This window comes from Scyliorhinus torazame, chromosome 22, assembly GCF_047496885.1.
Source record: "Scyliorhinus torazame isolate Kashiwa2021f chromosome 22, sScyTor2.1, whole genome shotgun sequence".
Classification (NCBI taxonomy): Eukaryota; Metazoa; Chordata; class Chondrichthyes; order Carcharhiniformes; family Scyliorhinidae; genus Scyliorhinus; species Scyliorhinus torazame.
In genome coordinates, this window is record NC_092728.1 from 52,820,894 (window position 1) to 52,838,243 (window position 17,350).

General features: G+C 47.2%; 1 protein-coding gene across 1 annotated transcript in view; it reads left to right on the top strand.

The window, feature by feature from the left end:
• LOC140399088 (chloride intracellular channel protein 4-like) overlaps window positions 1-17,350 on the top strand; it is a 72,356-nt gene that overhangs the window by 19,980 nt on the left and 35,026 nt on the right. The window contains exon 2 of the mRNA XM_072488219.1: window positions 9,691-9,800. Within this exon, the coding sequence (XP_072344320.1) occupies window positions 9,691-9,800 (110 nt within the window). The remainder of the gene's footprint in view (window positions 1-9,690; window positions 9,801-17,350) is intronic.

Below are 17,350 nucleotides of genomic sequence, written 5' to 3' on the forward strand. Positions count from 1 at the left end.
ATTAGCTAACATCCAACATCTGACCTCATTTGATGGCAACGCAACAAATCTCTGGTTATGTTTAAAGAGTACTTAATGAGAATACTCTTTTTAATGTATTGTGATAATTAATTTGGTGACACCCTCGTGGAAAATAATTAGATGTTCAATTCTAATTTTACTTTTGCCTTCTCTATCCTGCTGTGTGGAATTAGTCAGATATCGTTCATTTTTTTTCAACGGTTTTAGAAAAGAAGGTTCCTGAAGAACTTGTGGAGAGATTCAAAATATAAACAACAACTGGACTTAAAGGCAGCACGGTAGCATAGTGGTTAGCACTATGGCTTCACAGCACCAGGGTCCCAGGTTCGATTCCTAGCTTGGGACATTCTCTGTGCAGAGTCTGCACGTTCTCTCCGTGTCTGCACAGGTTTCCTCCGGGTGCTCCGGTTTTTTTCCCACAGTCCAAAGATGTGCAGGGTTAGGTGGATTGGCCATGTTAAATTGCCCTTAGTGACTTCCGGTTGCGGCTATGCCTAGGTAGGTCGCACGTTCAGCAGCTCCCGCCGGGAACGGACTTCTGGGCTCTTTGACGGCTTCCAGTGTGGGAAGGTGACAGCAAGGTTCCCCCGACAGTATATGGATTGGACCAGGAGTGGAGCGGTTAAAAAAGTGATCCTGGTGCAGCGAAAAGTGCGAGGGAGGAAAAGCAAGATGGCGGCGAGTGGAGACCAAGCAGCATGGGCGCAGTGGTCGTAGGAACAGCAGGAGTTTCTTAAACGCTGCTGGTTTCAACCGGGCTAAGGCGGTGCTCCATTGGAAGGGGGTGAAGTTCGGGATGCTGCAGCCAGCGCGATTGTGGGTCACGTTCCAAAATCGGCACCACTATTTTGAAACGCCTGATGAGGCATGGAACTTTATACAGACTGAAAAGTTGGACTCAAATTGAGGGTTTGTCGTGGGGGAATGTTTTCTGTGTTTACTGCATTTGGGGAATGTTCTTTTTGTTTGTGTGCTGAGTGGGGATGGGTGAATGGATTTGATGTGGGGGCTGTGGGAGAGTGTGGGCGTCGGTGTCGGAGGGGCAGGGCCCCACGGAGGAAGAGGGGGGGTGGAGGCCCGAGGATGGGGAGTTGGGGTAAGGTCGCAAAAAGGAGCTGCGCCAGAGGGGGCGGGGCCAGCTCAGGAAAGCACGGGCTTTTTCCTGCGTTAGGGAAGGATGGGGGCGGGGCCGGGGGGGGAAGGGCGGTGCTGGAGAGGAGGACACACTGGCTGCCAAGGGGTGGGGGGAATCTCACACTGGGGGGGTTGATGGAATGGCGGGAGAGGCCGGGGTCAGCAGGAGTCAGCTGACTTACGGGAGTGTCATGGTGGGAGCAAAATGGCTAGATGAGGATCTAGCGGGGGGGAGGGGGGGGAACTGGGTTGCTGCTGCATTGGCCAAAGGGGAGCTGGAAGTAGGAGAGGTGGTCGGGGGGGGGAGGGTGTCTGCCGCCTGGGGGGCTGGAGGGTGCGGGAGGCGCGGGCACGTGGCTGGCCTACTAAAGGAGATGGCTAGTTTGCAGGGGGGAGGTGGGGCGAGTAGCCCCCCGATCCGGCTGATAACTTGGAATGTGAGGGGCCTGAACGGGCCAGTCAAGAGGGCCCAGGTGTTTGCGCACTTAAAGGGGGAGGAGAGGGACCAACGCCCGCTGTGGTGCCTTGATGTGGGACTGTTGGCAGATAAGGGGGGGTGCGGGGGTGTATTGAAAGATATTTGGAGGCCAACGACAACAGGGAGGTGCAGGTGGGGGTAGTCTGGGAGGCATTGAAGGCGGTGGTCAGGGGAGAGCTAATCTCCATTAGGGCCCACAGAGAGAAGTGAGAGGGGAGGGAGAGGGAGAGGTTGGTGGGGGAGATTTTAAGAGTGGACAGGAGGTATGCAGAGGCTCCCGAGGAGGGGCTACTTAGGGAGTGACGGAACCTCCAGATGGAATTCGACCTGTTGACCACGAGGAAAGCAGACGCACAGTGGAGGAAAGCGCAGGGGCGACGTATGAGTATGGGGAGAAGGCGAGTCGGATGCTGGCACATTAGCTTCGTAAGAGGGAGGCAGCGAGGGAGATTGGTGGAGTTAAGGATAGAGGGGGGAATACGGTGCAGAGTACGGTGAGAATAAACAAGGTATTTAGGGACTTCCATGGGGATCTGTACAGGTCTGAGCCCCCAGCGGGGGAGGAGGGGATGCGATGATTCCTGGATCAGCTGAGGTTCCCGAGGGTGGAGGAGGAGGAGGTGGCTGGTTTGGGGGTGCCGATTGGGCTGGAGGAGCTGGTTAAAGGATTGGGGAGCATGCAGGCGGGGAAGGCCCCGGGGCCGGATGGGTTCCCGGTTGAATTCTACAGGAAATACGTGGACCTGCTGGGCCCGTTGCCGGGACCTTGCCCCAAAAATGTCCAGGGCGCTGATTTCTTTGATCTTGAAGCGGGACAAAGATCCATTGCAATGTGGGTCGTATAGACCGATGTCGCTCCTCAATGTTGATGCTAAGTTGCTGGCGAAGGTGCTGGCTATGAGAATTGAGGACTGTGTCCCGGGGGTGATTCATGAGGACCAGACGGGATTTGTGAAGGGTAGGCAGCTAAATACAAATGTGTGGAGGCTCCTCAATGTGATTATGATGCCCTCGGTGGAGGGGGAAGTGCAGATAGTGGCAGCTATGGACGTGGAGAGGGCCTTTGATCGGGTGGAGTGGGAGTATCTTTGAGAAGTGTTGCGGAGGTTTGGGTTCGGGAAGGGGTTCATCAGTTGGGTCAGGCTGCTATATAGAGCCCCAGTGGCGAGTGTGGCTACGAACCGGCGGAGGTCGGAGTACTTTTGGCTGTACCGGGGATGAGGCAGGGATGCCCCTTTTCCCACTTGTTGTTTGCACTGGCAATTGAGCCGCTGGCCATGGCACTGAGGGAGTCCAGGAAATGGAAGGGACTGGTCCGGGGGGGAGAGGAACACCGGGTGTCGTTGTATGCCGTCGACCTGTTGTTGAATGTGGCGGATCCAGTGGAGGGGATGGCGGAAGCCATGCGGATCCTTAGGGAGTTTGGGGACTTTTCGGGGTATAAACTTAACGTAGGGAAGAGTGAGCTCTTTGTGGTGCATTCAGGGGACCAGGGAAGGGGGATAGACGAGCTACCGCTGAAGAGGGCGGAAAGGAGCTTTCGGTCCCGAGGGATCCTAGTAGCTAGGAGTTGGGGGGTCCTGCACAAGCTCAATTTGACACAGTTGGTCGAGCAGATGGAGGAGGATTTTAAAAGATGGGAAATGCTGCCACTCTCACTAGCGGGTCGGGTGCAGTCGGTCAAAATGACAGTCCTCCCGAGGTTTCTCTTTGTGTTCCAGTGCCTTCCCATTGTGATCCCCAAGGCCTTTTTCAAACGGGTAAGCAGGAGCATCATGGGATTTGTGTGGGCGAATCAGACCCCGTGGGTGAAGAGAGTGTTTCTGGAGCAGGGACGGGGGGGGCTGGCGCTGCCGAATTTGTGTGGCTATTATTGGGCAGCCAATATGGCGATGATCCGTGAGTGGGTAATGGAGGGAGAGGGGGCGACGTGGAAGAGGCAAGAGTCCTATGTGGGCATGAGCCTGAGGGCGCTGGTGACGGCACCGCTGCCGCTCTCGCCGACAAGGTACACCACGAGTCCGGTGGTGGCGGTGACGCTGAAGATCTGGGGGCAGTGGAGGCGACACGGGCGAGGTGGGAGCCTCGGTTTGGTCCCCGATTCGGGAGAATCATCAGTTTGTCCCGGGAAGGATGGATGGGGTTTTCGGAGCTGGCATCGGGCAGGGATTAGAAGAATGGGGGACCTGTTCATCGATGGGACGTTTGAGAGCCTAGGGGCCCTGGAGGAGAAGCTTGGGCTACCCCCGGGAAACGCTTTCAGGTACATGCAAGTGAGGGCGTTTGTGAGGCGGCAGGTGAGGGAATTCCCGCTGCTTCTAGCATGTGTTGAAAATTTGTTGAAAAATTTGAATAAATATATATATATTTTTTTAAATTGCCCTTCGTGTCCAAAAAAGGTTAGGTGGGGTTACGGGGATGGGGTGGAGGTGTGGACTTGGGTAGGGTGCTCTTTCCAATGGCTGGTGCAGACTCGATGGGCTGAATGGCCTCCTTCTGCCCTGTAAATTCTATGAAAGCCAGTGGTTCCCAATGTTTTCCACATTTCATTAAAAATAAAAGTGAAAATGAAAGGTGCAGCTGACAATCGACATCATCAATTGCTCATAGTTTCTGTCACTCTACATCCTTCAATTTGCAAAATTGCTGAAGCGTCTTTCAGGCTATATTAGTTTGATGAGCCAGGATCCTTTCAAAGGAAAAGGGAGGGCCTTTGAGGACTAACTGACTCAGCTGAAGAGAAGTAGCAGTCAGTGCAGAAGGGAAATCTTCTAAAGGGTATTAGTGAACCAGATGGGTTTTGACGGCCATCAATATTAGATTTATGGTCCCCATTACTGAGACTTAGTTTTCAATTCCAGATTTATTAATTTAATTCAAATTATGTTAGCCGTTGTGGCGGGATTTGAACCCACATCCCCTGGGATTACTAGTCCAGTTGAATTACCACTGGGCCACTATCTCCCCTGAATTATAGCTCAAGTTGTCAGTAACAAATAAATTAGAGATAGTCTTTTCAATTGTACCGGAACAGGAGGCCAAATATCACAATGTTGATCTTGATTTAATAATTAATACAGTCGCATTGTAATATAGAAAATAGAAGCAGGAGGAGGCCATTTGACCCTTCGAACCAGCTCCATCATTCATCATGAGCATGGCTGATCATCCACCTCAATAGCCTAATCCTGCTTTTCTCGCCCCATATCCTTTGATCCCATTCATCCCAAGCACTATATCGAACTGCTTCATGTTTTGGCCTCAACTACTTCCTGTGCTAACGCATTTCTTCAGCATCAGGACCTCTATACTGTGTAAATCCAGAAATAGTGTGCGGGGTTTTGTGGTTGGTAGGATCTGCAGGCCCCCCCCACCAAAAAGCCCCTGATCTGGCTGGCTGCCCCGCAGCCATTTAGTACATGGAGGGGCAGTAAGTGACTCAGGGCAAGCTGTGAAGGCCTGGGGTTTGCTCCACATTGGCACCCAGCCCCACCCGCGATCTTTCATTTTCAGAATCATAGAATTTAGAGTGCAGAAGGAGGCCATTCGGCCCATCAAGTCTACACCAGCCCTTGAAAGAGCACCCTACTTAAGCCCACACCTCCACCCTTTCCCCGTTACCCAGCAACCCCAACCAATCTTTGGACACTAAGGGGAAATTTCGCCAATCCACCTAACCTGCACATCTTTGGACTGTGGGTGGAAATCGGAGCACCCAGAGGAAACACACGCAGACACGGGGAGAACGTACAAACTCCGCACAGACAGTCACCCGAGGCTGGGATTGAAACTGGTCCCTGGAGCTGTGAGGCAGCAGTGCTATACACTCATCAGATACTTAGTCCTAATAGACCTCTGCCCACAAAATAAGCCACACCATCTCAGCTGTCAGTCAAAGTTGCAACCAGATATTAAGGTGCAGTGGGAAACAGAGTTGTTCCTCATGCTGAATGATGTAGGGAGTCCCATCTTACTTCCTTTAAGTGGAGGCAGCAATGGCACCACGCCCAGGCATTCGGTACTTTTAAAAAAAAATTCATCTTCACAAGCACACTGTTTTTCCATTTTCGGAAAGTCGGGAAGTGGTGGAAGGATTCCCGAGCTGATTGTCCGGCATTGAACTGGGTTATGAACACTCCTCCGGTAGCCAACTAGTCCTGGCGTTGGATTTGAACCCGGAGGCTCTTGCCCAGAGGGAGGGGCTCTACCACTGCACCTAAAGACCTCCTCCTAGCGCTGCCACAGCAGAATTATACTTCATTGGCTGTCCTGATAGGGAGGGAGTACTTTTCTAAATTTTCTTCATGTTCAAAAGAGCTGAATTATTTTCAGAACATATGAACGGGTACAGATAAATGTTGAAAAATACAAATATGTCCTGATTTTAAAATGTGGCTCCTCGAGATGAGGGATGTCAGTGCTGGAACACTTTAAGACCGAGTGTTATCAAGTCCTTTCAGTTCAGATGTGACAGCCTCAGCCATGGACCTTCAACCTTCCAAACACTCGATTTGGAAGTTCTGTGGTGCATGTGTTTCAATATTCAGCATTGATGTATCTCTCCTTAAGGATTATGAACTTATCCATATCCCACCCAGCATGCCTTTGTCCCCTGACTTGGTAAGACTGACAACCATTATTTTAGAAACTTGCAGACATGACCCCAACAACTTTGGATGTGCTCAACTTGATTTCACTCGCATTTCGCATCGCCAACAGAAGGTTGAGGAGAGTTTATCGCATTTGTCTGAGTGGGATTCAAGTCCAGATTCCACACTTGAAAGTATCAACAGCCATCGTATTGCCCTCAAATCAGCTTCCCAGTCAATCTTATTTCTCAGGCAACAAAAGCATATCCAAAGGCTTACAAAACAAGCAGAAAACTAATCAATGTACGCCAATTTGATTTTAGTTGATTTCCTGCTGCATTTAAAGTTGTGCGTGCAGGGACGTCTCTTGTCAAGGAATGAACTCATCTTGGATCAGTGGTGTATGATCATTATCTGGTGCAGGTTAGAAGATTAGATTGAGCAAATTAAGCATGGCACGAGTGTGGAGCATATCAATGTAGGGTGAGGTAGCACAGGGGAATCTGTATTTATGCGGTCACCGAGTATTGTATGTAGGATATGTAACAGTGAGATCATATCAAGGAACATATCAAGGACCAGGACCATATGCTGAGGAATGCACTGTAAGTCTTGGTGCAGGGGGGGGAGGCAGTGGCGTAGTGGTATTGTCACTGGACTAGTAATCCAGAGACCCAGGGTAATGCTCTGGGGACCCTGGTTCGAATTCCACCATGGAGGTGGCGGAATTTTTAAAAAGCCTCAATAAAATATCTGGAATTAAAAGTCTAATATTGACCGTGAAACTATTGTCGATTGTTGTGAAAGATCCATTTGGTTCACTCATGTCCTTTAGGGAAGGAAATCTGCCGTCCTCACCCGGTCTGGCCTACATATGGCTCCAGACCCACAGCAATGTGGTTGACACTTAAATGCCCTCTGAAATGGCCGAGCAAGCCACTCGATTGTAATCAACTGCTACGATAACACACAATAAAGAAATCAAACTGGACGGACTACCCGGCATCATACCAGGCGCCGGAAACGATAGCTAGCCCTGTCAACCCTGCAAAGATCTCCTTTCTAACATCTGGCGGCTTGTGCCAAAGTTGGAAGAGCTGTCTCACAACTAGTTAAGCAACAGCCAAACATAGTTATACTCACAGAATCATACCTTACAGACAATATCCCAGACAGCACAGTCACCATTCCTGGGTATGCCCTGTCTCACCGGCAGGACAGACCATGCAGAGGCGGAGGAACAGTGGTATACAGTCGGGAGGGAGTTACTCTGGAAGCCCTCAACATCAACTCTGGACCCCATGAAGTCTCATGGCTTCAGGTTAAATATGGGCAAGGAAGCTCTCTGCTGATTACCACATACCGGCCATCATCAGCCGATGAATCAGTACTCCTCCATGTTGAACAGCACTTGGAGATCCATGAGATTATTATATCAAGGATAGGAAGGTGATATGGTGAGGTCATTGCAGTGCCTATAGCAAAATGGTATAATTGTAGTGTGGGAGGGCCAGAATTTCCTGAGGATGGAAAGGGTTTCTGTGGCAGAGGTTGATGGAATTTGGACCAGTGCTTGGTTCTGCAAGGTGTCTGCCCTCTCACAATTTCCTGTCAGCAGGGAGAGTGCTTTGGACAGGGAGAGTGCTTTGTTCGAAATGATGCATTTTAGGAAGTTCCTTCAAAAGTGGAGAAAGTGCATTTGGGGAAGGATCTCCACTGAGCTGGGTCAAGATAGGTGGAGGTTATCTGTCCCCTTTGAGACTTTCCAATCACAGTTTCAGGTAGGTCTCTCAGTATGAGATCAAGGTGAACACAGGTCTTCAGAGTGAATGGCTGGCCTCAAGCTCACTGCAGCCTTCCCCATCTCCCCTAACTCTCTTCTCAATGTGATCTATCTGTATATTTGCCCAATGCATTGACTTGTTGTCCTGGAATAGGTAATATACTGTTTGTATTGAATCGAACAACATCTGTTCATGGGCCTGACGCTGTGTTTACTTAGTCATTCAACCATTTCCTTGGGGATAAACAAAAGCAAAATGCTGTGGTTTCGGGAAATCTGAAACAAAACAGAAATTGCTGGAAATACTCAGTGGGTCAGGCAGTATTTATAGTGAGAGAAACACGGTTACAGTTTCAAATCAAGAACCTTTTTTCACAAGTTGGGATTTTCCACCTCCCCTCTCCCTCCTGGCGTGTTTCCTGGTGGTGGAGGTTGTTCACTATTGGCCACAGGTGAGATCCTCTGGTCCCGTCAATGTCAATGTCCATTTGAGTTGTTCATCTACCGCCGCGCGGGGGGGGGTCTTGAGCGGGACTGGAAAGTCATGCCAGCAGGAAGGGCGCACAATCTCTGCCTAGGTTTCTGTTTCTCTCTCCTCAGGTGCTGCCTGACTAACTGAGAATCTCCACTGTTTTCTCTTTGCTTAGGAATCAAGTTGTGTAACTACAGGGAGTTCTATAATCCTGCAGTGCCCAAAGCGTTAAAAAGACACACAGACTCATCAAATGCCACACTGCAAATTCATTAAGCACTGAATCATACTGGGCAGATCACCTTTATCACATCCCAACATGTGCGATGCCTGTAAAGTGCTTTGGGTTATCCCGGGGATGTGAAAGGTCCAAAAGAAACATGCATACTTTCTTTCAGGAAACTCGAGACACAAACCCACTCCCGATTCTCTGCAAAATGTTTCCTGCTAATTGTCTTTGTGTTATATTCTTTTCGACACAGGCAGATATTCTGGCCACACACAGTCCATTGTGTGGTGGTTTCCAAAACAGTATTTTTATTTGGTTGTGCAACTTCCCCTTGCACAGCACAGGTGCTGCTTCATTCCTCTGACATATGAGCTTGGTATTCTTATCCGACTTAACATCGTGTTTTGACAGATGGACATTCTTAAAGGGCCAATGCCTTTCATCCCCAGGAGCCAAAACAGCTGGCTGACCTTGTCGGAATAGCGCCACAATCAGAGTTTCGCTGAGTTTTTGCCGAGCATTGTTTACCTGCCTGCCCACTCCATCCCCACACTTCTAGACCATGCACACTGGGCTAAATAGCTGGTTTTTAAAGCAGACCAAGGCAGGCCAGCAGCATGGTTCAATTCCCGTACCAGCCTCCCCGAACAGGCGCCGGAATGTGGCGACTAGGGGCTTTTCACAGTAACTTCATTTGAAGTCGACTTGTGACAATAAGCGGTTTTCATTTCATTTCATTGAAGCTTCAGCCACTGTATCACAAAATAACTATTCCTTAAGCCCTCCATTCTCTGTGCATCTCTCCTCTTTCTTTAAAGCCTTTTAGTGCAGTCCATACTGATAAAATAACGGCAGGTAGTTGTGAAACAGAACCGTGCAAGAGTTGCGCATTATGAAAATCTTTTTTTTACAAATTGCCAGAATTTTGATTGCTCTGACTGAACAAAAGGAGACCTAACCTTTGAACGTATTCTCTGTGTGCAGGCCAGTGATGATGGTGAGAGTATTGGGAACTGCCCATTCTCCCAACGTTTGTTTATGATCCTGTGGTTAAAGAAAGTTGCTTTCACCATTAACACAGTGGACATGAAGAGGTGAGTGCTGGCTGAGCTGAACTGAATGTTGACTCGGGAGACAATAAAGAGATGTGACAATGAGCCACTTTGTTGCTGAATACCATGAATGCTTCAAAGTCGACTCTGAAAGACCCGTGATATATCCATAACTTTCACATCTTTCAAACACCCCTCCGCCCCGCCTCTCTCATATTTCATTCCCATTCTGTTGAACAGGGCCACATCCCCGGGCCAGTTCGCCACTCATTAATTTCACGTTTTTTTCCATTTAATTATTTAGGAATATGGATGTTCTCCGCCCACGAAAATCAGTTCCTACAACAACTAAAATTGTCTGAGATTGTAAAATTTAATTCAAAGTTGTTTGTACTGAAAATTATTATGAGGGCCTTGTTCATGGTGAATTTTCAGCATTTGGTATTTGTGTTCCTGCAATGCTGATTATTCATGTTATGCCTCTTCATTCAGTGGCCCATGACACAAATCTTCCCTTTCAATTAAGCAGTGCTTTCTTTGAATCTGGAGGTGTCACTGCTTCCTCTGCTACACTGCATGACGCCCCTCAAAATGTGTATTTGCTTTTTCCAAAGTTCTCTCTGTCTCCTGCTCCCTACATCGCCCTTATCACAAACAGAATCCGAAGAGAACTGAAATCCTTTGGGCTCTTTTGCTGCTGCTGATGCTCCCTGCAGATGGTGTTCTTGTGCAGCCTAATTCTTGGAATTTCAAAGGACCTGGTATCAGGGGCTAGTTTTGGCCATGTGATGAAAAATTTCAGTGCATTCCATTTTCCGCATAATGGTTTGGAGTCATGGTGACTGATCTCCTTTGCACACCTTATTGTCCGTAATCATTGTGGTTTTTAAAGAGGGGAAGATGTGTACGTTTCTTGGCCCCTGGAGTGTGTGATCAATTTAAATAACAGGAGCAAGTTTTTGTGGGTTTAAATAAAGATGTTTTTTATTGGCAAATTCATCCTCTTAAGTCTAAATGGTATGTCCACGCACATGAATGATACAGTTCAAGAGAACAGTGCACCTTTACATATTGTAAACAAAAGCATAGTTCATGTGTTTTGTTCGTTGTAGGAAAATCTGTCATTGCAGGCATGGCGAAGGCAGCATTTTCACATTGAAAGGGTACTTTGGGTGGTTTCAATAACTGTAGTCATATGCTAGGGATTATTTGAGGATTTTCTCAAAGATATGGATATTCAGCAGGCAATTGACTTACTCATGTAGTGTTTCTTTGTACCAGGAGATCAGGTTTCTTCACAGGTGAGTAGGGAATAGTAATCAGGCTTGGAGACATCTTTGGTATAACTGTCTCCAGATTTAAAAAGATGTGGGCCTACTGCTTTTTGCTGTTGCTGATGTTCCCTGCAGATGGTGTTCTTGTGAAGACTAACTGTGTTTCACTCTGGTTCTTGGAGTAATAAAGAACCTGGTATCAGAAGCTAGTTTCAGTCACATGATGACAAGTTTCAGTAATTTCCATTTTTCACATAATGGGTTGGAGCCAGGGTGATTGATACACATTGGGAGAATGATTGTAATGCACCAACAGCTGCAATTAACTCACTTCATTTGATGTTCTATATCATGGCTCTGGCAGTCAATTTTTATTGAGCTAGTAAGGATGGTCCCTTTGCACCTGAGAAACTCATTTACATTTGAGAACATTCCAGAGATATATTCAGGTAGAAGCAAACGTTTACCTCTGCAGAAATTGTAAAAGGCACAAGAAAGACCCTCGGAAGCCATTTTAGCAATTTTATGAGTGTCCTTTTTTTAAAAAATGAAAGACAATTCTGAACACTGTACTGAGTGCAGCCAGATTCAAAGTTACGAATAGGACATGTCTTCACTGGGCATGACACCCCATTCATCATGTGTGAACTTAAATAACTAGTGTTTTCAACTGTTCCTTCAAGGGAAGTATCAAAACTAACTCTGTCTTCGCTACACAGCTGGGGTCAGTTTATTAATAAGTAGTTGGAAATTTAGGGGAATTAGAAGGAAATTAGAAGGATATGTTGATTGGGTACAGAAGGGCCATTCATTCCATCGTACTCATGCCATGATGATCTGAATGGCCCCATTCTGTACCCAATCAGCTCCCTGCAAGAGCAACTCAACTACTCGCACTGCTTTGCCCTTTTCCCATAACCGTGCACATCCTTCCTCTTCAGACAATTATCCAGTGCCCAATATAAAACCATCCCTTACCCAGAGCGACCCAAATCATAACACTTGTTGCGTAAAATGGTTTCTCTTCATGTCACCTCTGGTTCCTTTGCTAATCACTTCAAATTAGCATCCTCTCGTTCTTGGCCCTCCCCTCAATGGGAGCAGATCCTTCCTATTTACTGTGTGCAGGTTCATCATGATTTTGATGATGTAGGGTTGGAGGCAGTTCATGTAAAGCATAAATTGGGCTGGATCACTTGAGCCAAATGGTTTGTTTCTAAACTTAAGTGTCTAATCTGACACTTCATGGTCCAGTCTACCGAGCCTAGGCTGAACGTTCTGAGCCAGACACTGCACTGCAACTCCTTTGAATTATTGCATGCTTCAGCTTCTATTACCATTGTAAGGGTCCTACTTGTTTATTCCTTTATTTCCCCTTTCTTTCATATTGCTCATATTATTTTTAACCCATGGATGATTAATGGACATGTATCTTTAAGGCAAGTAGCAGAATTCAGAAGTTACAGGAGAGAACACTCTACCAGTCTCTGTTCAAGACATGTTGGCACTAGAGAGAGAGAGAGAGAGATGGGGTGGGACTCGGTTCGATTGATTGGCTGGTGGAAAATGAATTGGTCCAAAAGACCGTACTCTGCCCGGTAACATGTGGTGACCAGACCCTAGCCCAGCAGAATGATTTTCAGAGTCCCAAGGAGTTACAGTTTTGATCCTGGCAGAACAGAGACAGGGTTCTGCTGTTCTCTCTCTCCGTGTTTTCACCAGATAAGCTGTGAGTGCTGTATTTTTGAAGTTGCAAAAAACTTAATTAATGACTCTACAGAGAAGGCCATTACGGGCTGCAAACAAAGGCTTTAAGCTGCAAGTTTGCTGTGAAAGAAGGTGTGCTAAAGGCCACCATCTAAAACGAAGACTCCTTATCCTTTCACTTCTTATTTATTACCCCTTTCTACCCTCTGTGTTTGTCTGTCTTGTGTTTGTGTAGAGGGTGGGAGGCAAATTAAAGTGGGGAATTAGATGATAGTTAACCAGTTGTATTTGCTGCAGATTTCATTATACTTCTTGTTTTAAATAAACAATAATCGTGTTTCATTTACAAACCTGGTGACTGTAATTATTGAGCAGCCAAGGGCTAAAGACTTCAGGTATATTTCTAAGAATGATTGGTTAATTCACCTGTGCTGTGACTCTGGGTCAAGTGGGGCTGGAATTGACTGCACTCTAGCCCAAGGGGTCGTAGCACCGTGCATGAGGAATGTAATTGTGATCTGCATTTAATGTGACAAGACCAAGTGACCAGATCATGACTCTGAAAAACCATCTTAGGCTTCAGATATTTTCCCTTCTCCCCCTAACTCCCCACACCTCACCCACCACCCTTTTCCTTTCTGGTGTCTCCCAATAGCCCCTATCTCCTTCCTTCCCTACTTCAACTCTGTCCTGGCCAGATTCCACTCTGAAACCTGTTGGTCCCATTGTTAATCCCAATTCATGTGGTTGCTTTGCTCCACACTCTGGCCAGTACTGCTCCCAACTGTTGCCCTGGATACTGCCAGCCAGACCCTCCACACCATTCCAGCCTGGCCAATTGGGATTGACTTGGAGTCTTTAAGAATTGAAGATCAATCTCCAGGACACTGCTGTGTGCGACCCTGGAGAAAAACCATCAGGATATTAAAGGAGATAGTTTTTTTTTAAAACTGCTTTGAACATTTTTCTTCTCTGGATGCAAAAATATTGAAAATGTGAGAGAGAGAATGGCTGTTTGGCTGATGGTCAGGCATCGAATCTTTTTGCTTTCCAATTGGCGTAGGGGCGCTGTGCATCAGTAGGTTGGACATGTTGGCTGAGGAATGACTGCTGTTGGGGGCTCAAGTCATGTGATCAAACGTCCAGCAATATTTAATCAAAGTGGGCAATACAGGTCCCACGCACAGGGTGCTGTCTCCATTTCCCTGCCTGTGTTTGAAATATACAGTCCAAGTGCAAAACTGGTCATTTAAACCCTCAGATTAAGTCACAGTGGATGTGTTGAGGAGTAAGTATGACATTTTGAAATGGCTGCAGACATACAAGGATAAATCTAATTTTTTCACGAGTAATTAATAGCACAAACCTGGAAAAAAGTACAATTATACTGAGGGCAATACTAAGAATTGCAAGCCAATTATGAAAGGAACAACATGGGGCGGCACGGTGGTGCAGAGGTTAACACTGCTGCCCCATGGTGCCGAGGACCCGGATTCGATCCTGGCCTTGGGTCACTGTCCGTGTGGAGATTTCACATTCTCACTGTGTCTCCATGAGTCTCATCCCCATAACCCAAAAAGATATGCAGGGTAGGTCATTTAACCACACTAAATTGCCCCTTAATTGGAAATAAATAATTGGGTGCTCTAAATATATTTGAAAAAAGAAAAGAAAAACACTTAAAAAATATATTGCAAAGAAGAACAGAAATGAAGGACAGCAGAGCACTGAGCGGACAGGGGGACGGGGGGGGGGGGGGGCGGGGGGAGGAGGGGGGGAAGCCTGCTATCATGGAGTCAGAGGGATACGCCCGTACCTGGCCGAGTTACACTGGTCCCAGTCAGACTTAAATTTGTTCGTGGGAATACACAAGATGACCCAGATCCATTGTCCTTTGGGACACTCCTGACTGACCAGCCGCTAGCCCATCACAGAGTTTGATGGCCTCTTAGTCCGGCAATGGGATGTTAGTCGTATATCAATAGCATGGCTCTTTTCTTTTTATGAAGGGGAGTGGGCCACCAAACAGCCAAGATAATGATGATGGGTTCAAGTCTGGAAACCCTAGAGAACCTTTGTTTGAGGGGCTGGGCGGAACTTAGAGAGAGAAAGAGAGAATCCTGTTTTGAACCGGTACGGCAGAAGGCTTTGGAAATCGACCAAGAAAGGTCATGAAAGTTTCCACAGAGGCAAACTTGGGAAAGGGGTTCTGATTGTCCCTACCAGAAGAAAAATTGGTTCATAAATGCAAGTATTGCCTTTAACTCCCTGTGTAAGTGGCATGACAGCTGTATGTTCTGATAAAGTGATGTTTAATGGGAACTAGTGTGTGAAGGTTAAGAAACTACATGTAATCTGTTAATGTTAGAGATGAAGTTTAAATATTGTTTTCTTTTCTTGTCTTTATAAAATAACCAAGCCTTATTTCTTATATTATCATTATCGTTCCGCACCGTCTTCAAACTTAAAAAAGTTATGGCTCTGGTCCAGTCTCTTAGCCACTGTTAGGAGGTGACCAGGTGGAGTAACAATTGGAAAAATGCTAATGTCACACCCTCATTCAAATAGGGATGGAGGCAGAATGTAAGAAACTATGGACCACCTGTCGTTGGGAGATTATTAGAATACATTAGTAAGGAAGTTAATAACAGGTCATTTGGAAAGTCAAAATGCAATCCATTAGAGTCAGCATGGTTTTATGAAGGGTAAATCATGTTTGAATAATTTGTGAGAATGCTTTGTAGATATAACAAGCCAAGTGGATAATGAGAATTCTGTAGTTGTGGTGCATGTGAACTTCCAGAAGGCATTTGATAAGGAGCCGCACAAATACTTATTAAACAAGGTAAGATCACATGAGGTTAGGGATAGTTTATTAGCTTGGATAAAAGACTGGCTAACCAACAGAAGGCAGAGAGTCGGTTTGTTTTCTGGTAGGCAAGATGTAACTCGTGGGGTGTCACAGGATTCGGTCGCCAGGCCTCAACTATTTACAATATTTATTAATGACTTGGATGCAGGGGTAGAAGATACTGTAGCTAAATTTGTAGATGACACTAAAATAGGTGGGAAAGTAATAACAATAATAATAATCTTTTATTGTCACAAGTAGGCTTACATTAACACTGCAATGAAGTTACTGTGAAAAGCCCCTAGTTGCCACATTCCGGCACCTGTTCGGGTACTGCGAGGGAGAATTAAAAATTCTCAGCTGGTACGGGAATTGAATCCGCACTGCAGGCCTTGTTCTGCATCGCAAACCAGCTGTCTAGCCTACTGAGCTAAACCAGCCTTTTGTGAGGGCCACGAAGAATCCAGCACGAGTTTTAAGGATACAAAGTAATAACATTTTTTTTTTTAATATAGACCCCGTAATAACATTTATTTACAATAACATATATATATAACAGCAGCAGCAACTTCCCTTGCTGCACACTCCTTCCTCTTGGTTCCAAACTGGCCAGCTTTATTTATACTTGGAGTTTACTAATGGTTTCTCCGCCCCACTCATTGGGGAAGCTCATACTCCCACAGGATTGTGGGATTGTCATTAGTCCCCAGCCAATGGTAAGCAGGCAGGTTATAACATCCCGCCCCCCCAAAGTCCAAGGAATCCACCGAAGACCCTGGCGAAGGAGGGCGTCGGACTCGTTTTGCCGCAGGCCGGACACCATTTGCACGCGGTGCTGGATCAGGCGGCGTGTAACGAGACGGAGACCGCCGCTTCCGTGATGAACGGTGCAACGGTTGTACATCCAGGGCCCCGTGGACCCGAGGATTCCCCCTCTGATGCATCCTGTGTCTCCATCTCGGAGTCAGAGTCTGCTGCCTCTGTCATGTCAGCGTCTCTATCCATTCGGTTCTGTAACGACCTGCGCAGGCTTCGAGTGAGGCACCAGTGGAAGATTGTGAGGACTACCTTCCCTTGTCACTGGTCTCTGTGGCTGTAGAAATGAGCTCCGGGGGCGGGGAATCTTTTGAGGGGATAGTCTTCTGGACCGAACGTGGTCTACATGTTTGTGCTGGAGACGGCCCTGGGCTTGCACCTGGTAAGATATAGGGCCCGTTTGGCGAAAGATTACGCGAGGAACCCATTGGGCACCACCAGCAAAATTCCGAACGAACACTGGTTCACCGGGCGCAAACTGCCGAATCTTGTGTGCGGCGTACTTTTGTGCCAATGTCCGGGAAAACCATACTAAAGCGGGTGCGAAGTCTCCGGCCCATTAGGAGTTCTGCGGGAGCTACCCCAGTCACTGTATGGGGGGGTGGTCCTATACGTAAACAAAAAGCGAGCATCCAGTCTCTTGTTCATTGATCCGGAAGACTGCTTCTTTAGGCCTCTTTTGAATGTCTGCACTGCGCGCTCTGCCAATCCATTTGAAGCCGGGTGGTAAGGGGCAGTGCGGATATGGCGTATGCCATTCATCTTCGTGAACCTCGCAAACTCCTCACTCATGAATGGAGTGCCGTTATCCGTGACCAGCACCTCGGGGAGGCCATGCGTACTAAAAGACAAACGCATCTTGTTAATTGTTGCGCAGGACGTTGTCCCCTGCATCTTATGCACCTCTCGCCATTTAGACTGGGCGTCAATTAATAGAAGGAACA